Source organism: Leptodactylus fuscus, unplaced genomic scaffold (genome assembly GCF_031893055.1).
Source record: "Leptodactylus fuscus isolate aLepFus1 unplaced genomic scaffold, aLepFus1.hap2 HAP2_SCAFFOLD_766, whole genome shotgun sequence".
Classification (NCBI taxonomy): domain Eukaryota; kingdom Metazoa; phylum Chordata; class Amphibia; order Anura; family Leptodactylidae; genus Leptodactylus; species Leptodactylus fuscus.
Genome location: NW_027440805.1, coordinates 36354 through 60753, shown reverse-complemented (window position 1 = coordinate 60753; position 24400 = coordinate 36354). Strand labels below are relative to the sequence as shown.

The window sequence follows — 24400 nt, the reverse complement described above, 5'->3', positions numbered from 1 at the left end:
TGTCAGTGATGATTGGACGGCTATAGTGACGTCACACCTAAGCCGGAAGAGAATCCACGTGAGCTACGGACCTGTAAGTAAACATGAGGGAAAGGAGAACCGGAGAAGGAGACCCCCCCCCCCTATTATATAATAACTGAGAGACCCCCCCCATTATATAATAATCCGGAGACCCCCCCATTATATAATAACTGAGAGACCCCCCCAATTATATAATAACTGAGAGACCCCCCCATTATATAATAATCCGGAGACCCCCCTGATTATAGAAGTAACTGAGGAGACCCCCCCCATTATATAATAACTGAGAGACCCCCCCCATTATATAATAACTGAGAGACCCCCCCCATTATATAATAACTGAGAGACCCCCCCAATTATATGAATAAACTGAGAGACCCCCCCCATTATATAATAACTGAGAGACCCCCCCCCATTATATAATAACTGAGAGGACCCCCCCCATTATATAATAACTGAGAGACCCCCCCAATTATATAATAACTGAGAGACCCCCCCCCATTATATAATAACTGAGAGACCCCCCCCATTATATAATAACTGAGAGACCCCCCCCATTATATAATAACTGAGAGACCCCCCCCCATTATATAATAACTGAGAGACCCCCCCCCCATTATATAATAACTGAGAGACCCCCCCCATTATATAATAACCCTGAGAGACCCCCCCCCATTATATAATAACTGAGAGACCCCCCCCATTATATAATAACTGAGAGACCCCCCCCCATTATATAATAACCTGAGAGACCCCCCCAATTATATAATAACTGAGAGACCCCCCCCATTATATAATAACTGAGAGACCCCCCCCCCAATTATATAATAACCTGAGAGACCCCCCCAATTATATAATAACTGAGAGACCCCCCCCATTATATAATAACTGAGAGACCCCCCCCATTATATAATAACTGAGAGACCCCCCCCCATTATATAATAACTGAGAGACCCCCCCCATTATATAATAACCCGGAGACCCCCCCAATTATATAATAACTGAGAGACCCCCCCCATTATATAATAACTGAGAGACCCCCCCCATTATATAATAACTGAGAGACCCCCCCCAATTATATAATAACTGAGAGACCCCCCCCATTATATAATAACTGAGAGACCCCCCCCCATTATATAATAACCCGGAGACCCCCCCCAATTATATAATAACTGAGAGACCCCCCCCCATTATATAATAACTGAGAGACCCCCCCCCATTATATAATAACTGAGAGACCCCCCCCCATTATATAATAACTGAGAGACCCCCCCCATTATATAATAACTGAGAGACCCCCCCCCATTATATAATAACCCTGAGAGACCCCCCCAATTATATAATAACTGAGAGACCCCCCCCCATTATATAATAACTGAGAGACCCCCCCCATTATATAATAACTGAGAGACCCCCCCCCATTATATAATAACTGAGAGACCCCCCCCCATTATATAATAACTGAGAGACCCCCCCCATTATATAATAACTGAGAGACCCCCCCCATTATATAATAACTGAGAGACCCCCCCCCCATTATATAATAACCCGGAGACCCCCCCAATTATATAATAACTGAGAGACCCTCCCCCATTATATAATAACTGAGAGACCCCCCCCATTATATAATAACTGAGAGACCCCCCCCCCATTATATAATAACTGAGAGACCCCCCCCCATTATATAATAACTGAGAGACCCCCCCCTATTATATAATAACTGAGAGACCCCCCCCATTATATAATAACTGAGAGACCCCCCCCATTATATAATAACTGAGAGACCTCCCCCCATTATATAATAACTGAGAGACCCCCCCCCCATTATATAATAACCCGGAGACCCCCCCCCAATTATATAATAACTGAGAGGACCCCCCCCCAATTATATAATAACTGAGAGACCCCCCCCAATTATATAATAACCGAGAGACCCCCCCCATTATATAATAACCTGAGAGACCCCCCCCCAAATATATAATAACTGAGAGACCCCCCCCCATTATATAATAACCCTGAGAGACCCCCCCCCATTATATAATAACCCTGGAGACCCCCCTCCCAATTATATAATAACTGAGAGACCCCCCCCATTATATAATAACTGAGAGACCCCCCCCAATTATATAATAACTGAGAGACCCCCCCCCAATTATATAATAACTGAGAGACCCCCCCCCAAATATATAATAACTGAGACCCCCCCATTATATAATAACTGAGAGACCCCCCCCAATTATATAATAACTGAGAGACCCCCCCAAATATATAACTGAGAGACCCCCCCCAAAAAATATATAACTACTGAGAGACCCCCCCAATTATATAATAACTGAGAGACCCCCCCCATTATATAATAACCCGGAGACCCCCCCAATTATATAATAACTGAGAGACCCCCCCCCAATTATATAATAACTGAGAGACCCCCCCCAATTATATAACTGAGAGACCCCCCCAATTATATAATAACTGAGAGACCCCCCCCCAATTATATAACTGAGAGACCCCCCCCAAATATATAATAACTGAGACCCCCCCCAATTATATAATAACTGAGAGACCCCTCCCATTATATAATAACTGAGAGACCCCCCCCCCATTATATAATAACTGAGAGACCCCTCCCATTATATAATAACCCGGAGACCCCCCCCCCTAATTATATAATAACTGAGAGACCCCCCCCAATTATATAATAACTGAGAGACCCCCCCCAATTATATAATAACTGAGAACCCCCCCAATTATATAACTGAGAGACCCCCCCATTATATAATAACTGAGACCCCCCCCATTATATAATAACTGAGAGACCCCCCCAATTATATAATAACTGAGAGACCCCCCCCAATTATATAACTGAGAGACCCCCCCATTATATAATAACTGAGACCCCCCCCATTATATAATAACTGAGAGACCCCCCCCAATTATATAATAACTGAGAGACCCCCCCCAATTATATAATAACTGAGACCCCCCCCAATTATATAATAACTGAGAGACCCCCCCAATTATATAATAACTGAGAGACCCCCCCATTATATAATAACTGAGAGACCCCCCCCATTATATAATAACTGAGAGACCCCCCCCCAATTATATAATAACTGAGAGACCCCCCCCCAATTATATAACTGAGAGACCCCCCCAATTATATAATAACTGAGAGACCCCCCCATTATATAATAACTGAGACCCCCCCCATTATATAATAACTGAGAGACCCCCCCCATTATATAATAACTGAGACCCCCCCAATTATATAATAACCCGGAGACCCCCCCAATTATATAATAACTGAGAGACCCCCCCCATTATATAATAACTGAGAGACCCCCCCCATTATATAATAACCCGGAGACCCCCCCCCAATTATATAATAACTGAGAGACCCCCCCCCCCAATTATATAATAACTGAGAGACCCCCCCAATTATATAATAACCCGGAGACCCCCCCCATTATATAATAACCCGGAGACCCCCCCCCCAATATATAATAACTGAGAGACCCCCCCCCAATTATATAATAACCCGGAGACCCCCCCCCCATTATATAATAACCCCCGGAGACCCCCCCCATTATATAATAACCCGGAGACCCCCCTCCCAAATATATAATAACTGAGAGACCCCCCCCATTATATAATAACTGAGAGACCCCCCCCAATTATATAATAACTGAGAGACCCCCCCAATTATATAATAACTGAGAGACCCCCCCCAATTATATAATAACAGAGACACCCCCCCCAATATATAATAACTGAGAGACCCCCCATTATATAATAACTGAGAGACCCCCCCATTATATAATAACTGAGAGACCCCCCCCCAATTATATAGTAACTGAGAGACCCCCCCAAATATATAATAACTGAGAGACCCCCCCAAAAAAATATATAACTACTGAGAGACCCCCCCCAATTATATAATAACTGAGAGACCCCCCCCATTATATAATAACCCGGAGACCCCCCCCCCAAATATATAATAACTGAGAGACCCCCCCCCATTATATAATAACCCGGAGACCCCCCAATTATATAATAACTGAGAGACCCCCCCCAATTATATAATAACTGAGAGACCCCCCCAATTATATAACTGAGAGACCCCCCAATTATATAATAACTGAGAGACCCCCCCATTATATAATAACCCGGAGACCCCCCCAATTATATAATAACTGAGAGACCCCCCCCCCCAATTATATAATAACTGAGAGACCCCCCCAATTATATAACTGAGAGACCCCCCCAATTATATAATAACTGAGAGACCCCCCATTATATAACTGAGAGACCCCCCCCAAAAAATATATAATAACTGAGAGACCCCCCCAATTATATAATAACTGAGAGACCCCCCCAATTATATAACTGTGAGACCCCCCCCCCAAATATATAATAACTGAGACCCCCCCAATTATATAATAACTGAGAGACCCCCCCTTTATATAATAACTGAGAGACCCTCCCATTATATAATAACCCGGAGACCCCCCCCCCCAATTATATAATAACTGAGAGACCCCCCCCAATTATATAATAACTGAGAACCCCCCCAATTATATAACTGAGAGACCCCCCCATTATATAATAACTGAGAGACCCCCCCATTATATAATAACTGAGAGACCCCCCCCCCAATTATATAATAACTGAGACCCCCCCCAATTATATAATAACTGAGAGACCCCCCCCCAATTATATAATAACTGAGAGACCCCCCCATTATATAATAACTGAGACCCCCCCAATTATATAATAACTGAGAGACCCCCCAATTATATAATAACTGAGAGACCCCCCCAATTATATAATAACTGAGAGACCCCCCCAATTATATAATAACTGAGAGACCCCCCCAATTATATAATTGCCCGCCCTTGTCCTCTCCTCCGTCTTTGCTCCCGTTGCCCGCCCTTGTCCTCTCCTCCGTCTTTGCTCCTGTTACCCGCCCTTGTCCTCTCCTCCGTCTTTGCTCCTGTTGCCTGCCCTTGTCCTCTCCTCCGTCTTTGCTCCCTTTGCCCGCCCTTGTCCTCTCCTCCGTCTTTGCTCCCGTTACCCGCCCTTGTCCTCTCCTCCGTCTTTGCCCCCTTTGCCCGCCCTTGTCCTCTCCTCCGTCTTTGCCCCCTTTGCCCGCCCTTGTCCTCTCCTCCGTCTTTGCTTCCGTTGCCCGCCCTTGTCCTCTCCTCCGTCTTTGCTTCCGTTGCCCGCCCTTGTCCTCTCCTCCGTCTTTGCTCCTGTTGCCCGCCCTTGTCCTCTCCTCCGTCTTTGCTCCCGTTGCCCGTCCTTGTCCTCTCCTTCGTCTTTGCTCCCGTTGCCCGCCCTTGTCCTCTCCTCCGTCTTTGCTTCCGTTGCCCGCCCTTGTCCTCTCCTCCGTCTTTGCTTCCGTTGCCCGCCCTTGTCCTCTCCTCCGTCTTTGCTCCTGTTGCCCGCCCTTGTCCTCTCCTCCGTCTTTGCTCCTGTTGCCCGCCCTTGTCCTCTCCTCCGTCTTTGCTCCTGTTGCCCGCCCTTGTCCTCTCCTTTGTCTTTGCTCCCGTTGCCCGCCCTTGTCCTCTCCTCCGTCTTTGCTCCCGTTGCCCGCCCTTGTCCTCTCCTCCGTCTTTGCTTCCGTTGCCCGCCCTTGTCCTCTCCTCCGTCTTTGCTCCCGTTGCCTGCCCTTGTCCTCTCCTCCGTCTTTGCTTCCGTTGCCCGCCCTTGTCCTCTCCTCCGTCTTTGCTCCCGTTGCCCGCCCTTGTCCTCTCCTCCGTCTTTGCTCCCGTTGCCCGCCCTTGTCCTCTCCTCCGTCTTTGCTCCTGTTGCCCGCCCTTGTCCTCTCCTCCGTCTCTGCTCCCGTTGCCCGCCCTTGTCCTCTCCATCGTCTCTGCTCCCGTTGCTCGCCCTTGTCCTCTCTTCCGTCTTTGCCCCCTTTGCCCGCCCTTGTCCTCTCCTCCGTCTTTGCTTCCGTTGCCCGCCCTTGTCCTCTCCTCCGTCTTTGCTCCCGTTGCCCGCCCTTGTCCTCTCTTCCGTCTTTGCTCCCGTTGCCCGCCCTTGTCCTCTCCTCCGTCTTTGCTCCCGTTGCCCGCCCTTGTCCTCTCTTCCGTCTTTGCTCCCGTTGCCCGCCCTTGTCCTCTCCATCGTCTTTGCTCCCTTTCGCCGCACCTTGTCCTCTCCTCCGTCTTTGCTCCTGTTGCCCGCCCTTGTCCTCTCCTCCGTCTTTGCTCCCGTTGCCCGCCCTTGTCCTCTCCTTTGTCTTTGTTCCCTTTGCCCGCCCTTGTCCTCTCTTCCGTCTTTGCCCCCTTTGCCCGCCCTTGTCCTCTCCTTTGTCTTTGCTCCCGTTGCCCGCCCTTGTCCTCTCCTCCGTCTTTGCTCCCGTTGCCCGCCCTTGTCCTCTCCTCCGTCTTTGCTTCCGTTGCCCGCCCTTGTCCTCTCTTCCGTCTTTGCTCCCGTTGCCCGCCCTTGTCCTCTCCATCGTCTCTGCTCCCGTTGCCCGCCCTTGTCCTCTCTTCCGTCTTTGCTCCCGTTGCCCGCCCTTGTCCTCTCCTCCGTCTTTGCTCCCGTTGCCCGCCCTTGTCCTCTCTTCCGTCTTTGCTCCCGTTGCCCGCCCTTGTCCTCTCCTCCGTCTTTGCTCCCGTTGCCCGCCCTTGTCCTCTCTTCCGTCTTTGCTCCCGTTGCCCGCCCTTGTCCTCTCCATCGTCTCTGCTCCCGTTGCCCGCCCTTGTCCTCTCTTCCGTCTTTGCTCCCGTTGCCCGCCCTTGTCCTCTCCATCGTCTTTGCCCCCGTTGCCCGCCCTTGTCCTCTCCATCGTCTTTGCTCCCGTTGCCCGCCCTTGTCCTCTCCATCGTCTTTGCTCCCGTTGCCCGCCCTTGTCCTCTCCTCCGTCTTTGCCCCCTTTGCCCGCCCTTGTCCTCTCTTCCGTCTTTGCCCCCTTTGCCCGCCCTTGTCCTCTCTTCCGTCTTTGCTCCCGTTGCCCGCCCTTGTCCTCTCCATCGTCTTTGCTCCCGTTGCCCGCCCTTGTCCTCTCCTCCGTCTTTGCCCCCTTTGCCCGCCCTTGTCCTCTCTTCCGTCTTTGCCCCCTTTGCCCGCCCTTGTCCTCTCTTCCGTCTTTGCTCCCGTTGCCCGCCCTTGTCCTCTCCATCGTCTTTGCTCCCGTTGCCCGCCCTTGTCCTCTCCATCGTCTTTGCTCCATTTCGCCGCACCTTGTTCTCTCCCTCATCTTTGCTGTTGCTCTTTCTCAGGTTGATGGTGTTTATGGATCCTGCGCTTTGCTCCGAGTTCCTGTCTTTCCTGAGCCCTGGCACCCGGGCAGATGTGAAGAGTCAGGCTTTGGAGTATGTATTGGGTGTGAGCGCCACCCCTGAGGGTAGGCGGAGCCTGTGTGATGTGCCGGGATTACTGCGTGCTGTGCTGGATGTGACCTCTGACCCGTCCCCCCCAGTGGCCCAGGATTCTTACCACATATTAGTGAATCTGACCTCGGACCCTTGCAGTCACCGCGCTCTGTTGGACATTCCGGCTCTGCTCCCCGCACTCACTGAGCGCCTGACTGACCCCCACTATGTGTACGCCGACTCTGTGTGCACTGCGCTCTGCAACCTGAGCCGCGAGGAAACGTCCTGCCGCGCTGTTGTGGCCACCCTGAGTGTCCAGGGACTAAATAAGCTGCTGGAGATGATCTGTAGCCCCAAGTACAATGCAGTGGCCCCCCTACACTACCTGGGGCCCCTGATGTGTAACCTGACCCAGCTGAGCGAGGGCCGCAGCTTTATACTGGACCGAAATAGGTGAGAGGCTGCAGTGTGGGCGTGAACTCCCCTGCAAGTAACAGCATGGATGCCCAAGTCACCCCCCGCACACACATAATGTGACGTCCCATGTACTCCCCCCACACACACATAATGTGACGTCCCATGTACTCCCCCCACACACACATAATGTGACGTCCCATGTGCTCCCCCCACACACACTTAATGTGACGTCCCATGTACTCCCCCCACACACACATAATGTGACGTCCCATGTGCTCCCCCCACGTAACGTGACGTCCCATGTACTCCCCCCATGTAAAGTGACGTCCCATGTACTCCCACCACATAACCGTAACGTGACGTCCCATGTGCTCCCCCCACACACACTTAATGTGACGTCCCATGTACTCCCCCCACGTAACGTGACGTCCCATGTGCTCCCCCCACACACACTTAATGTGACGTCCCATGTACTCCCCCCACGTAACGTGACGTCCCATGTGCTCCCCCCACACACACTTAATGTGACGTCCCATGTACTCCCCCCACGTAACGTGACGTCCCATGTGCTCCCCCCACGTAACGTGACGTCCCATGTGCTCCCCCCACGTAACGTGACGTCCCATGTGCTCCCCCCACGTAACGTGACGTCCCATGTGCTCCCCCCACGTAACGTGACGTCCCATGTGCTCCCCCCACGTAACGTGACGTCCCATGTGCTCCCCCCCACGTAACGTCCCATGTACTCCCCCCATGTAAAGTTACGTCCCATGTACTCCCCCCACATAACCATAACGTGACGTCTCATGTACTCCCCCCCCCCCCACACGTAACATGACGTCGCATGTACTCCCCCACCCCCGCATAACATGACGTCCCATGTACTCCACTCCCCCCCCACGTAACATGAACTCCCATGTGCCCCCCCCCCATATACCTCCACACTGTATATTGTTTGTGTCGCCCCCCAGGTGTGTTCTGCAGCGTCTCCTCCCATACACTCACCTCCAGGGCTCGGTTGTGCGCAGGGGGGGCCTCGTGGGGATCCTGAGGAATTGCTGCTTCAGTCACAGTGAGTTATATTGGGGGGTCCAGTACATGAGGGGGGGCGGCGGCACTCGCCTTCCACCCCCGCTCTCCCTCTTTCCTCACCCCCCCACCCCCGCTCTCCCTCTTTCCTCACCCCCCCACCCCCGCTCTCTCTCTTTCCTCACCCCCCCACCCCCGCTCTCTCTCTTTCCTCACCCCCCCACCCCCGCTCTCTCTCTTTCCTCACCCCCCCACCCCCGCTCTCTCTCTTTCCTCACCCCCCCCACCCCCGCTCTCTCTCTTTCCTCACCCCCCCACCCCCGCTCTCTCTCTTTCCTCACCCCCCCACCCCCGCTCTCCCTCTTTCCTCACCCCCCCACCCCCGCTCTCCCTCTTTCCTCACCCCCCCACCCCCGCTCTCTCTCTTTCCTCACCCCCCCACCCCCTCTTTCCTCACCCCCCCACCCCCGCTCTCTCTCTTTCCTCACCCCCCCACCCCCGCTCTCTCTCTTTCCTCACCCCCCCCACCCCCGCTCTCTCTCTTTCCTCACCCCCCCCACCCCCGCTCTCTCTCTTTCCTCACCCCCCCCACCCCCGCTCTCTCTCTTTCCTCACCCCCCCACCCCCGCTCTCCCTCTTTCCTCACCCCCCCACCCCCGCTCTTCCTCTTTCCTCACCCCCCACCCCCGCTCTCTCTCTTTCCTCACCCCCCCACCCCCGCTCTCTCTCTTTCCTCACCCCCCCACCCCCGCTCTCTCTCTTTCCTCACCCCCCACCCCCGCTCTCCCTCTTTCCTCACCCCCCCACCCCCGCTCTCTCTCTTTCCTCACCCCCCCACCCCCGCTCTCCCTCTTTCCTCACCCCCCCACCCCCGCTCTTCCTCTTTCCTCACCCCCCACCCCCGCTCTCTCTCTTTCCTCACCCCCCCACCCCCGCTCTCTCTCTTTCCTCACCCCCCACCCCCGCTCTCTCTCTTTCCTCACCCCCCCACCCCCGCTCTCTCTCTTTCCTCACCCCCCCACCCCCGCTCTCTCTCTTTCCTCACCCCCCCACCCCCGCTCTCTCTCTTTCCTCACCCCCCCACCCCCCCGGTCTCCTCGTATATTGCAGCTGATCACGCCTGGCTCCTCGGGGACGATGTGGATTTGCTGCCGTTTCTGCTTCTGCCTTTGGCTGGTGGAGAAGAATATGCAGAAGACGAGGTGGAAAGTAAGACAAGATGGTGGAGCTGATGTGGGGGGCTGCCATAGCCACTAGTCAGTCCTGGGGGAGTCACTGGGGGTCTTTTTCACTGTCCACAGTCCTCCCTCCTGACCTGCAGTATCTCCCAGAGGACAAGAAGCGGGAGCCCGATCCTGACATACGGAAGATGCTGATAGAGTGCCTCCAACTGGTGAGACTAACTCAGGGCATCGGGGGCCCCAGACAGCCCCGTGGGGTATAGAAGAGGGAGGGGTAAGAAGCTTTCTATAGAGACCCCTTTGTAGGCATTCTTGACTTTGGCTCGAAAAACCGAAGCAAAATCAGCCACTGTTCCCCAATGTGGAGTCTCGGCCTGAGGAAGGGAGGGTGGCCATAGAAAGTGTCACCGCCCCAGTCCGTGCACCCCCGATGCCTCCGTGTGGTGTGACCGCCCCCCCCCCCCCCTTCCCCATCCCTCCGCGCAGTGTGACCCCCCCCGATGCCTCCGCGCCGTGTGACGGCCCCCACCCATCCCTCCGCGCAGTGTGACGGCCCCCACCCATCCCTCCGCGCCGTGTGACGGCCCCCACCCATCCCTCCGCGCCGTGTGACGGCCCCCACCCATCCCTCCGCGCCGTGTGACCGGCCCCCACCCATCCCTCCGCGCCGTGTGACGGCCCCCACCCATCCCTCCGCGCCGTGTGACGGCCCCCACCCATCCCTCCGCGCCGTGTGACCCCTCCCCGATGCCTCCATGCTCTGTGACCCCCCCCCCCCCCCCCGATCCCTCCGCGCCGTGTGACCCCTCCCCGATGCCTCCATGCTCTGTGACCGCCCCATCCCTCAGTGCTCTGTGTCCCTGTTCCTGCAGCTCTGCGCTACTCCAGATGGACGTCGTATCCTTAAAGATCGGGGAACTTACCTGATCCTGAGATCGCTGCATTCCTGGGAGAAGGAGGCCGATGTGAAGAGAGCTTGTGAGAAGGTCATCCAGGTGAGCGGCGGGGATATCTGTATTAGGGGGCGCTATATACTGCCGGGACTATAATGTGTCTTGTGTCAGATCCTGATCGGTGACGAGCCCGAGCCTGGACTACAAAACCTGCTAGAAGTGAAAGTGCCCCCGGAGGTGGAGGAGCAGCTAAAGCGAATGGACGAGGAGGAGGAGGAGCAAGAGGCGGAGCCAGTTCAGCAGGAAGAGCAGGCCAGGTGACCCTCCGCTCCAGTACGGCCGCGTGTCATGTGACAGGATGTAGTCACCGCTTGTTTTATTATATGTCGCCCATAAATCTGCTGTGTTTATTATAAATGCTCGCGAGAGCTGCAGGGTCGTGTCAGTGTGTGCTGAGCTGAGGACATCGCTGCTGGATTCATAGTGTGAACTGTGCCCATCAATCCTGGAACGTCAGTCACTGTAGACCGGTCTGGATCGGACTCCTCCCCCCATAAACTACAGGCTTAAAGGGTAACTCCACTTCTAAACAACTTGTCATAATTGACTAGGTGAAAACAAGACAATGGGGGACACAGCAGCTTGGGGTATAGACCCGGCCACTAGGAGGCGACACTGAAGGCTGCCGTCTCCGCCTCACGGTCAGGCCCTCTCACTGACAGCGCACTAAGCCAGTTTTTGCCTCTTGTCGTAAACAGCCGTCACCACCTGACTCGGGTCTGTCTGTCTTCAGCGTCTACCTCACACTAGTCGTACCCCCTGCGGGCACAGCGCTCTGTAATAGGACGCCTCGCCAGTCCCCATCAGCGGCCGGATATTCCGGTGACCCCATGACTACGTGCGAGGTGGCGCCTGAAGATACCGGATAGGGCGAGTATGAGAAGATCAGAACATGGGCGAGTATTCCTGCTCCCTCCTATGTTGGCCATTGTCCCTGGCCCTCACCAACATGTCCTCCGGTGAAGAGACATCCTGCCCCCTCGGCCCCCGCTGATGCTGCCATGTTATATGTCCCTGGCCCTCACCAACGTGTCCTCCGGTGAAGAGACATCCTGCCCCCTCCGCCCCCTCGGGTGCTGCCATGTTATATGTGCCCAGGCCCTCACCAACATGTCCTCCGGTGAAGAGACATCCTGCCCCCTCGGCCCCCGCTGATGCTGCCATGTTATATGTGCCTGGGCCCTCTCCGCCATGTCCTCCGGTGAAGAGACATCCTGCCCCCTCGGGTGCTGCCATGTTATATGTGCCTGGGCCCTCACCAACATGTCCTCCGGTGAAGAGACATCCCGCCCCCTCGAGTGCTGCCATGTTATATGTCCCTGGCCCTCACCAACATGTCCTCCGGTGAAGAGACATCCCGCCCCCTCGGGTGCTGCCATGTTATATGTGCCTAGGCCCTCTCCGCCATGTCCTCCGGTGAAGAGACATCCTGCCCCCTCCGCCCCCTCGGGTGCTGCCATGTTATATGTGCCCAGGCCCTCACCAACATGTCCTCCGGTGAAGAGACATCCTGCCCCCTCCGCCCCCGCTGATGCTGCCATGTTATATGTCCCTGGCCCTCACCAACATGTCCTCCAGTGAAGAGACATCCCGCCCCTCGGCCCCCGCTGATGCTGCCATGTTATATGTGCCTGGGCCCTCTCCGCCATGTCCTCCAGTGAAGAGACATCCCGCCCCTCGGCCCCCGCTGATGCTGCCATGTTATATGTGCCCAGGCCCTCACCAACATGTCCTCCAGTGAAGAGACATCCCGCCCCTCGGCCCCCGCTGATGCTGCCATGTTATATGTGCCTGGGCCCTCTCCGCCATGTCCTCCAGTGAAGAGACATCCCGCCCCCTCGGCCCCCGCTGATGCTGCCATGTTATATGTGCCTGGGCCCTCTCCGCCATGTCCTCCGGTGAAGAGACATCCTGCCCCCTCTGCCCCCGCTGATGCTGCCATGTTATATGTGCCCAGGCCCTCACCAACATGTCCTCCAGTGAAGAGACATCCCGCCCCTCCGCCCCCGCTGATGCTGCCATGTTATATGTGCCCAGGCCCTCTCCGCCATGTCCTCCCGTGAAGAGACATCCTGCCCCCTCGGCCCCCTCTGATGCTGCCATGTTATATGTGCCCGGGCCCTCACAGCCATGTCCTCCTGTGAAGAGACATCCCGCCCCTCGGCCCCCTCGGGTGCTGCCATGTTATATGTGTGCTCCTGCTGTAAGGAAAAAGTATCCTGCAGACAGCCTGAACCTATCTGCTTGCTCTGCAGCTCATCTCAGCCATCCCAGGAACCTTCTGGCCCTTGTCCGGTTCTCCCTTCCCCAGATTGGGGGGTCTCCCTTACCCAAGCCATTGGCAACCTAGCCAGACCTAACCAGCCTGTGGGGGAGACTTTGGAACGCTGCCTTCCCAGATCAATGCTCAGTCGGCAGCTGCTAGGGAACCTTCCAGGCACCATACCAGTTCTCAGTCCAGGAGCCGGAGGACCAGTAAGTCTTCCTACAGGTTGCGGTCTACCACCCGTTTTGCTAGCAATCCTAGAGCCTCAGTTTGCGGCTCCTCTCCTCTGTCTTCCCCTGATCACTCAGTTTCTACTCAGGACACCTCTGACTCCGACTCGGAGCATCAGCTGGGTACATCCGTATCCGCTGCTACACAGGAACATCTGTGTGGTCCGAGACACTCTTCAGATATCTGAGGACCCTGATATTGCTGCTCAAGAGGACATCCCCTTCTGCCACAGCCACCTCTGCTCCTCCCCAACCAGGGGGAGTTTGACCACACCTTGAAGGAACAATGTCTTCACCTGAACCGTCCTCTTACCCTTCTCCCTCAGGTCCTCAAAAAGCTCAAAACTGTGGGAGTTCTAGCCATCTTGGTGGCTCCAGATTGGCCTCAGACCTTATGTTCCTGCTGGTGGACGCTCCTTGGCCTCTGTGGGTGGACTTTCTTTCTCAAGGGCCGCTATTCCACCCCACCTTACATCAGCTGCATGGTTTTTCTGAGCCTGTCATCCCGACCATGCTCAAGGCCTGGAAAGCCCAAATGGACAAGATCTACCATCGCACGTGGAAGGCTTATGTCCGCTGGAGTGAAAATGGCAATCGTCATCCGCTCTCTTCTTAGAGTCCTGGCTTTCCTTCAGTTTGGTCTGGTTCAGAGTCTTGGTCTGAACCAAAATCACGGCCGCAGAATAACGCAGCGTATACGATCCTAACTCCCATTGAACTCAATGGGAGCGTATATGGCGCGCAAACTCTCACATGCCGTATACGTGCCCCCCCCCATCACTTCTATCTGCAGGGTCTTCGCGCTTCCTGCCCCATCTCCATAGTCTCCTTCTGAGGGAATTGCTGGATTATGAAAGACGCCACCACTCACAGGGTAAAAGTAGAAGAGTTTGTTAGACTTGGCTTTGGTGTGGGGAGCCGCGTCCACCTCCGTGTGGCCCAGGAATAGTATCAGCGATATCTAAAAAAAATCTATAAAAAAAACACTCCAAAAAAAGCTCAAAAAAATGTCCTGGGTCTCTTATCAGAGGGTTTTCAGGAGCACAGGGGTGTAATGGGGCCAATAAACCCCTAGAACAAAGGGGGCCCAGACCTCCAGGGAAGAGCCCACACTACACGTATAGAAGGAATATGCAAATAGAGAGACAGTGCCTCTGTTATACTGCCCTCTATAGGACGCACCCTGAACATCAGCCCCACTTTCCCAGAAGCCTTTACTGCATAATGTGGGATTTTTACCAAGTCAATTTCTCAGCTACGGCCGGCCGTTTCGGTCTGGTTGGACCTCGTCAGCGCAGCGCAGAGAGAACGGACTTGGTAGAAGTGAGACGCTGAGAGACCAGATTATGGGAATAATGTCACTCCTTAAAGGGATTCTACCATTAAGAAATTTTTTTGGAGTCGCCTTTAGAAAGGCTATTCGTCTCCTACCTTTGGAAGTGATCTCCGCCGCGCCGTTCGTTCGACATACCGGTTTGTACCGGTATGCTAATTAGTTCTCTCGCAGCGATGGGGGCGTCCCCACTGCTGCTAGAAAACAGACTCCAGCGCCGCCTCTATCCTCTTCTGTATCCTCCCCATCCTTCTTCGGCTTGATGTCGGACGCCTGCACAGTACGCTCTGTTCGCCAAACGTACTGCGCATGCCCGCGGCCACCGCAAGTTCGCCGAACAGAGCGTACTGCGCAGGCGTCTGACGTCAAGCCGAAGAAGGAAGGGGAGGATACAGAAGAAGATAGAGGCGGCGCTGGAGTCTGTTTTCTAGCAGCAGTGGGGACGTCCCCATCGCTGCGAGAGAACTAATTAGCATACCGGTAATTCTAACGAACGGCGTGGCGGAGATCAATTCCAAAGGTAGGAGACGAATAGCCTTTCTAAAGACGACTCCGACGTGTTACCTAGAAAAAAAAAGTTTTTTAATGGTAGAATCCCTTTAAGGAGAGACCGCCTATTAGGTGCGTGAAGACTTATACAGCCATAGACAGACATGTTGGTGGTTGTTGGTTCTTCTCGGGTTCAGGACGTGTCGGTGGTCGTTGGCTCTTCTCGGGTTCAGGACGTCGGTGGTCGTTGGCTCTTCTCGGGTTCAGGACATGTCGGTGGTCATTGGCTCTTCTCGGGTTCAGGACGTGTCGGTGGTCGTTGGTTCTTCTCGGGTTCAGGACGTGTCGGTGGTCGTTGGTTCTTCTCGGGTTCAGGACGTGTCGGTGGTCGTTGACTTCTCGGGTTCAGGACGTCGGTGGTCGTTGGTTCTTCTCGGGTTCAAGACATGTCGGTGGTCGTTGGCTCTTCTCGGGTTCAGTACATGTCGGTGGTCGTTGGTTCTTCTCGGGTTCAGTACGTGTCGGTGGTCGTTGGTTCTTCTCGGGTTCAGTACGTGTCGGTGGTCGTTGGTTCTTCTCGGGTTCAGTACGTGTCGGTGGTCGTTGGTTCTTCTCGGGTTCAGGACGTGTCGGTGGTCGTTGGCTCTTCTCGGGTTCAGTACATGTCGGTGGTCGTTGGCTCTTCTCGGGTTCAGGACATGTCGGTGGTCGTTGGTTCTTCTCGGGTTCAGTACATGTCGGTGGTCGTTGGTTCTTCTCGGGTTCAGGACTTGTCGGTGGTCGTTGGTTCTTCTCGGGTTCAGGACATGTCGGTGGTCGTTGGTTCTTCTCGGGTTCAGGACATGTCGGTGGTCGTTGGTTCTTCTCGGGTTCAGGACATGTCGGTGGTTGTTGGCTCTTCTCGGGTTCAGGACATGTCGGTGGTCGTTGGCTCTTCTCGGGTTCAGGACATGTCGGTGGTCGTTGGTTCTTCTCGGGTTCAGGACATGTCGGTGGTCGTTGGTTCTTCTCGGGTTCAGTACATGTCGGTGGTCGTTGGTTCTTCTCGGGTTCAGGACATGTCGGTGGTCGTTGGTTCTTCTCGGGTTCAGGACATGTCGGTGGTCGTTGGTTCTTCTCGGGTTCAGGACATGTCGGTGGTCGTTGGTTCTTCTCGGGTTCAGGACATGTCGGTGGTCGTTGGTTCTTCTCGGGTTCAGGACATGTCGGTGGTCGTTGGCTCTTCTCGGGTTCAGGACATGTCGGTGGTTGTTGGTTCTTCTCGGGTTCAGGACATGTCGGTGGTCGTTGGCTCTTCTCGGGTTCAGGACATGTCGGTGGCCGTTGGTTCTTCTCGGGTTCAGGACATGTCGGTGGTTGTTGGTTCTTCTCGGGTTCAGGACATGTCGATGGTCGTTGGCTCTTCTCGGGTTCAGGACATGTCGGTGGTTGTTAGTTCCATGTTCTTCTTTCCCTTTGCGTCTCTCTCCTACTGCGGTACAAACTGGCTTAGTGCACTGTCTGACAGTCTTCACCTTCACACACACAGAGCTCCATGGAGAGGGGAGGAGGAGGATTCTTCTGCCCGCTGGTTAATCGGTTTATGCCTAGTTCTGTGCATTGGTAGCCTCATAGCTACAACCTAACAGTATTAGTCACTGCTGTCACACTGCTCTTCTGAGTGTCCTCTGTCCCCCTCCTCTATAACATACACTAATATGGAGAATGTGAGGGCGGCTCTATATAATCCGTGCACTTCTCCGCACCCATCCAGTGTTCCTGCACTGGACCGGTCAGCAGCTCCACTGTTTGGTTTATATACAGAGTGGCTGCGGGGGAGGGCCAGCACAGGGGGTGGTGTATTTATTTTATCGCCCTCCCTCTTTATCTCAGATGACCCCTTTAATGGCGGCTTACACACGTCTGTATCTTCAACGTTCTGTCCATTTTTTTTCGTATGCCAATATTATACTGTATCCCATAAAGTAACAGGGACCATAACACCCCGCCCCTCTGAGGTTACTGGCCTATCGCCACACCAACCGAGAGGATGGAGAGCCACAGTCCAGGTCACATGGAGAAATACAGCCGGAATGTATGTACACAGTGACCAGCAGAATAGTGAGCGCAGCTCTGGAGTATAATACAGGATAAGTAATGTAATGTATGTACACAGTGACTGTACCGGCAGAATAGTGAGCGCAGCTCTGGAGTATAATACAGGATAAGTAATGTATGTACACAGTGACCAGCAGAATAGTGAGCGCAGCTCTGGAGTATAATACAGGATAAGTAATGTAATGTATGTACACAGTGACAGTACCAGCAGAATAGTGAGCGCAGCTCTGGAGTATAATACAGGATAAGTAATGTAATGTATGCACGCAGTGACTGCACCGGCAGAATAGTGAGCGCAGCTCTGGAGTATAATACAGGAGAAGTAATGTAATGTATGTACACAGTGACCAGCAGAATAGTGAGTGCAGCTCTGGAGTATAATACAGGATAAGTAATGTAATGTATGTACAAAGTGACTGCACCAGCAGAATAGTGAGCGCAGCTCTGGAGTATAATACAGGATAAGTAATGTATGTACACAGTGACCAGCAGAATAGTGAGCGCAGCTCTGGAGTATAATACAGGATAAGTAATGTAATGTATGTACACAGTGACAGTACCAGCAGAATAGTGAGCGCAGCTCTGGAGTATAATACAGGATAAGTAATGTAATGTATGTACACAGTGACAGTACCAGCAGAATAGTGAGCGCAGCTCTGGAGTATAATACAGGATAAGTAATGTATGTACACAGTGACCAGCAGAATAGTGAGCGCAGCTCTGGAGTATAATACAGGATAAGTAATGTAATGTATGTACACAGTGACAGTACCAGCAGAATAGTGAGCGCAGCTCTGGAGTATAATACAGGATAAGTAATGTAATGTATGTACACAGTGACAGTACCAGCAGAATAGTGAGCGCAGCTCTGGAGTATAATACAGGATAAGTAATGTAATGTATGTACACAGTGACTGTACCAGCAGAATAGTGAGCGCAGCTCTGGAGTATAATACAGGATAAGTAATGTAATGTATGTACACAGTGACCAGCAGAATAGTGAGCACAGCTCTGGAGTATAATACAGGATAAGTAATGTAATGTATGTACACAGTGACAGTACCAGCAGAATAGTGAGCGCAGCTCTGGAGTATAATACAGGATAAGTAATGTAATGTATGTACACAGTGACTGTACCAGCAGAATAGTGAGCGCAGCTCTGGAGTATAATACAGGATAAGTAATGTAATGTATGTACACAGTGACCAGCAGAATAGTGAGCGCAGCTCTGGAGTATAATACAGGATAAGTAATGTAATGTATGTACACAGTGACTGTACCAGCAGAATAGTGAGCGCTGCTCTGGAGTATAATACAGGATAAGTAATGTATTGTATGTACACAGTGACTGTACCAGCAGAATAGTGAGCGCAGCTCTGGAGAATAATACAGGATAAGTAATGTAATGTATGTACACAGTGACTGCACCAGCAGAATAGTGAGCGCAGCTCTGGAGTATAATACAGGAGAAGTAATGTAATGTATGTACACAGTGACCAGCAGAATAGTGAGTGCAGCTCTGGGGTATAATACAGGATAAGTAATGTAATGTATGTACACAGTGACTGTACCGGCAGAATAGTGAGCGCAGCTCTGGAGTATAATACAGGATAAGTAATGTATGTACACAGTGACCAGCAGAATAGTGAGCGCAGCTCTGGAGTATAATACAGGATAAGTAATGTAATGTATGTACACAGTGACTGCACCAGCAGAATAGTGAGCGCAGCTCTGGAGTATAATACAGGATAAGTAATGTAATGTATGTACACAGTGACTGTACCGGCAGAATAGTGAGCGCAGCTCTGGAGTATAATACAGGATAAGTAATGTAATGTATGTACACAGTGACCAGCAGAATAGTGAGCGCAGCTCTGGGGTATAATACAGGATAAGTAATGTAATGTATGTACACAGTGACCAGCAGAATAGTGAGCGCAGCTCTGGGGTATAATACAGGATAAGTAATGTAATGTATGTACACAGTGACCAGCAGAATAGTGAGCGCAGCTCTGGAGTATAATACAGGATAAGTAATGTAATGTATGTACACAGTGACTGTACCAGCAGAATAGTGAGCGCAGCTCTGGAGTATAATACAGGATAAGTAATGTAATGTATGTACACAGTGACTGCACCAACAGAATAGTGAGCGCAGCTCTGGAGTATAATACAGGATAAGTAATGTAATGTATGTACACAGTGACTGTACCAGCAGAATAGTGAGCGCAGCTCTGGAGTATAATACAGTATAAGTAATGTAATGTATGTACACAGTGACCAGCAGAATAGTGAGCGCAGCTCTGGGGTATAATACAGGATAAGTAATGTAATGTATGTACACAGTGACTGCACCAGCAGAATAGTGAGCGCAGCTCTGGAGTATAATACAGTATAAGTAATGTAATGTATGTACACAGTGACCAGCAGAATAGTGAGCGCAGCTCTGGGGTATAATACAGGATAAGTAATGTAATACACAGTGACTGTACCAGCAGAATAGTGAGCGCAGCTCTGGAGTATAATACAGGATAAGTAATGTAATGTATGTACACAGTGACTGCACCAGCAGAATAGTGAGCGCAGCTCTGGAGTATAATACAGGATAAGTAATGTAATGTATGTACACAGTGACTGCACCAGCAGAATAGTGAGCGCAGCTCTGGAGTATAATACAGGATAAGTAATGTAATGTATGTACACAGTGACTGCACCAGCAGAATAGTGAGCGCAGCTCTGGAGTATAATACAGGATAAGTAATGTAATGTATGTACACAGTGATTGCACCAGCAGAATAGTGAGCGCAGCTCTGGAGTATAATACAGGATAAGTAATGTAATGTATGTACAAAGTGACCAGCAGAATAGTGAGCGCAGCTCTGGAGTATGACACAGGATAAGTAATGTAATGTATGTACACAGTGACCAGCAGAATAGTGAGTGCAGCTCTGGAGTATAATACAGGATAAGTAATGTAATGTATGTACACAGTGACTGCACCAGCAGAATAGTGAGCGCAGCTCTGGAGTATAATACAGGATAAGTAATGTAATGTATGTACACAGTGACTGCACCAGCAGAATAGTGAGCGCAGCTCTGGAGTATAGTACAGGATAAGTAATGTAATGTATGTACACAGTGACTGCACCAGCAGAATAGTGAGCACAGCTCTGGAGTATAATACAGGATGAGTAATGTATGTACACAGTGATTACACCAGCAGAATAGTGAGCGCAGCTCTGGAGTATAATACAGGATAAGTAATGTAATGTATGTACACAGTGACTGTACCAGCAGAATAGTGAGCGCAGCTCTGGGGTATAAAACAGGATAAGTAATGTAATGTATGTACACAGTGACTGCACCAGCAGAATAGTGAGCGCAGCTCTGGAGTATAATACAGGATAAGTAATGTAATGTATGTACACAGTGACTGCACCAGCAGAATAGTGAGCGCAGCTCTGGAGTATAATACAGGATAAGTAATGTAATGTATGTACACAGTGACCAGCAGAATAGTGAGCGCAGCTCTGGAGTATAATACAGGATAAGTAATGTAATGTATGTACACAGTGACTGCACCAGCAGAATAGTGAGCGCAGCTCTGGAGTATAATACAGGATAAGTAATGTAATGTATGTACACAGTGACTGCACCAGCAGAATAGTGAGCGCAGCTCTGGAGTATAGTACAGGATAAGTAATGTAATGTATGTACACAGTGACTGCACCAGCAGAATAGTGAGCGCAGCTCTGGAGTATAATACAGGATAAGTAATGTTATGTATGCACACAGTGACTGTACCAGCAGAATAGTGAGCGCAGCTCTGGAGTATAATACAGGATAAGTAATGTAATGTATGTACACAGTGACTGCACCAGCAGAATAGTGAGCGCAGCTCTGGAGTATAATACAGGATAAGTAATGTAATGTATGTACACAGTGACTGCACCAGCAGAATAGTGAGCGCAGCTCTGGAGTATAATACAGGATAAGTAATGTAATGTATGTACACAGTGACCAGCAGAATAGTGAGTGCAGCTCTGGAGTATAATACAGGATAAGTAATGTAATGTATGTACACAGTGACTGCACCAGCAGAATAGTGAGCGCAGCTCTGGAGTATAATACAGGATAAGTAATGTAATGTATGTACACAGTGACTGTACCAGCAGAATAGTGAGGGCAGCTCTGGAGTATAATACAGGATAAGTAATGTAATGTATGCACAAAGTGACCAGCAGAATAGTGAGTGCAGCTCTGGAGTATAATACAGGATAAGTAATGTAATGTATGTACACAGTGACTGTACCAGCAGAATAGTGAGCGCAGCTCTGGGGTATAATACAGGATAAGTAATGTAATGTATGTACTCAGTGACTGTACCAGCAGAATAGTGAGCGCGGCTCTGGAGTATAATACAGGATAAGTAATGTAATGTATGTACACAGTGACTGTACCAGCAGCATAGTGAGCGCAGCTCTGGAGTATAATACAGGATAAGTAATGTAATGTATGTACACAGTGACTGTACCAGCAGAATAGTGAGCGCAGCTCTGGAGTATAATACAGGATAAGTAATGTAATGTATGTACACAGTGACTGTACCAGCAGAATAGTGAGCGCAGCTCTGGAGTATAATACAGGATAAGTAATGTAATGTATGTACACAGTGACTGTACCAGCAGCATAGTGAGCGCAGCTCTGGAGTATAATACAGGATAAGTAATGTATGTACACAGTGACTGCACCAGCAGAATAGTGAGCGCAGCTCTGGGGTATAATACAGGATAAGTAATGTAATGTATGTACACAGTGACTGCACCAGCAGCATAGTGAGCGCAGCTCTGGAGTATAATACAGGATAAGTAATGTATGTACACAGTGACTGTACCAGCAGAATAGTGAGCGCAGCTCTGGAGTATAATACAGGATAAGTAATGTAATGTATGTACGCAGTGACTGTACCGGCAGAATAGTGAGCGCAGCTCTGGAGTATAATACAGGATAAGTAATGTAATGTATGTACAAAGTGACCAGCAGAATAGTGAGCGCAGCTCTGGAGTATAATACAGGATAAGTAATGTAATGTATGTACACAGTGACTGCACCGGCAGAATAGTGAGCATAGCTCTGGAGTATAATACAGGATAAGTAATGTAATGTATGTACACAGTGACTGTACCAGCAGAATAGTGAGCGCAGCTCTGGAGTATAATACAGGATAAGTAATGTAATGTATGTACACAGTGACTGTACCAGCAGAATAGTGAGCGCAGCTCTGGAGTATAATACAGGATAAGTAATGTAATGTATGCACGCAGTGACTGCACCGGCAGAATAGTGAGCGCAGCTCTGGAGTATAATACAGGATAAGTAATGTAATGTATGCACGCAGTGACTGCACCGGCAGAATAGTGAGCGCAGCTCTGGAGTATAATACAGGATAAGTAATGTAATGTATGTACACAGTGACTGTACCAGCAGAATAGTGAGCGCAGCTCTGGAGTATAATACAGGATAAGTAATGTAATGTATGTACACAGTGACTGCACCAGCAGAATAGTGAGCGCAGCTCTGGAGTATAATACAGGATAAGTAATGTAATGTATGCACACAGTGACTGCACCAGCAGAATAGTGAGCGCAGCTCTGGAGTATAATACAGGATAAGTAATGTAATGTATGCACACAGTGACTGCACCGGCAGAATAGTGAGCGCAGCTCTGGGGTATAATACAGGATAAGTAATGTAATGTATGTACACAGTGACTGTACCGGCAGAATAGTGAGCGCAGCTCTGGTGTATAATACAGGATAAGTAATGTAATGTATGTACACAGTGACTGTACCAGCAGAATAGTGAGCGCAGCTCTGGAGTATAATACAGGATAAGTAATGTAATGTATGTACACAGTGACTGTACCTGCAGAATAGTGAGCGCAGCTCTGGAGTATAATACAGGATAAGTAATGTAATGTATGTACACAGTGACTGCACCAGCAGAATAGTGAGCGCAGCTCTGGTGTATAATACAGGATAAGTAATGTAATGTATGTACACAGTGACTGTACCAGCAGAATAGTGAGCGCAGCTCTGGGGTATAAAACAGGATAAGTAATGTAATGTATGTACACAGTGACTGCACCAGCAGAATAGTGAGCGCAGCTCTGGAGTATAATACAGGATAAGTAATGTAATGTATGTACAAAGTGACCAGCAGAATAGTGAGCGCAGCTCTGGAGTATAATACAGGATAAGTAATGTAATGTATGCACGCAGTGACTGCACCGGCAGAATAGTGAGCGCAGCTCTGGAGTATAATACAGGATAAGTAATGTAATGTATGTACACAGTGACTGTACCAGCAGAATAGTGAGCGCAGCTCTGGAGTATAATACAGGATAAGTAATGTAATGTATGTACACAGTGACTGCACCAGCAGAATAGTGAGCGCAGCTCTGGAGTATAATACAGGAGAAGTAATGTAATGTATGTACACAGTGACCAGCAGAATAGTGAGTGCAGCTCTGGAGTATAATACAGGATAAGTAATGTAATGTATGTACAAAGTGACTGCACCAGCAGAATAGTGAGCGCAGCTCTGGAGTATAATACAGGATAAGTAATGTAATGTATGTACACAGTGACTGTACCAGCAGAATAGTGAGCGCAGCTCTGGAGTATAATACAGGATAAGTAATGTAATGTATGTACACAGTGACTGCACCAGCAGAATAGTGAGCGCAGCTCTGGAGTATAATACAGGATAAGTAATGTAATGTATGCACGCAGTGACTGCACCGGCAGAATAGTGAGCGCAGCTCTGGAGTATAATACAGGATAAGTAATGTAATGTATGCACGCAGTGACTGCACCGGCAGAATAGTGAGCGCAGCTCTGGAATATAATACAGGATAAGTAATGTAATGTATGTACACAGTGACCAGCAGAATAGTGAGCGCAGCTCTGGGGTATAATACAGGATAAGTAATGTAATGTATGTACACAGTGACCAGCAGAATAGTGAGCGCAGCTCTGGAGTATAATACAGGATAAGTAA

The 24400-nt window shown here is 50.7% G+C and overlaps 1 protein-coding gene across 1 annotated transcript; it reads left to right on the top strand.

Annotated features, from left to right (window-relative positions):
• Nucleotides 1-24: 24 nt before the first annotated feature.
• Nucleotides 25-11262, top strand: HGH1 (HGH1 cochaperone). Its single transcript, XM_075261992.1, has 7 exons — nucleotides 25-73; nucleotides 7251-7796; nucleotides 8732-8832; nucleotides 9900-9998; nucleotides 10091-10182; nucleotides 10843-10965; nucleotides 11035-11262. Exons 2-7 carry the CDS (start codon nucleotides 7255-7257, stop codon nucleotides 11182-11184), a joined length of 1107 nt encoding a protein of 368 aa, XP_075118093.1. The 5' UTR covers nucleotides 25-73; nucleotides 7251-7254; the 3' UTR covers nucleotides 11185-11262.
• Nucleotides 11263-24400: the final 13138 nt, after the last annotated feature.

What these genes read in the sequence shown, in the direction of transcription:
- HGH1 (XM_075261992.1), top strand. Translation starts at nt 7,255, where the DNA reads ATGGTGTTTATGGATCCTGCGCTTTGCTCCGAGTTCCTGTCTTTCCTG. An exon ending in TTTATACTGGACCGAAATAG is followed by an intron (nt 7,797 to 8,731) that starts GTGAGAGGCTGC and finishes GTCGCCCCCCAG; the next exon opens with GTGTGTTCTGCAGCGTCTCC. An exon ending in CTTGTGAGAAGGTCATCCAG is followed by an intron (nt 10,966 to 11,034) that starts GTGAGCGGCGGG and finishes GTCTTGTGTCAG; the next exon opens with ATCCTGATCGGTGACGAGCC.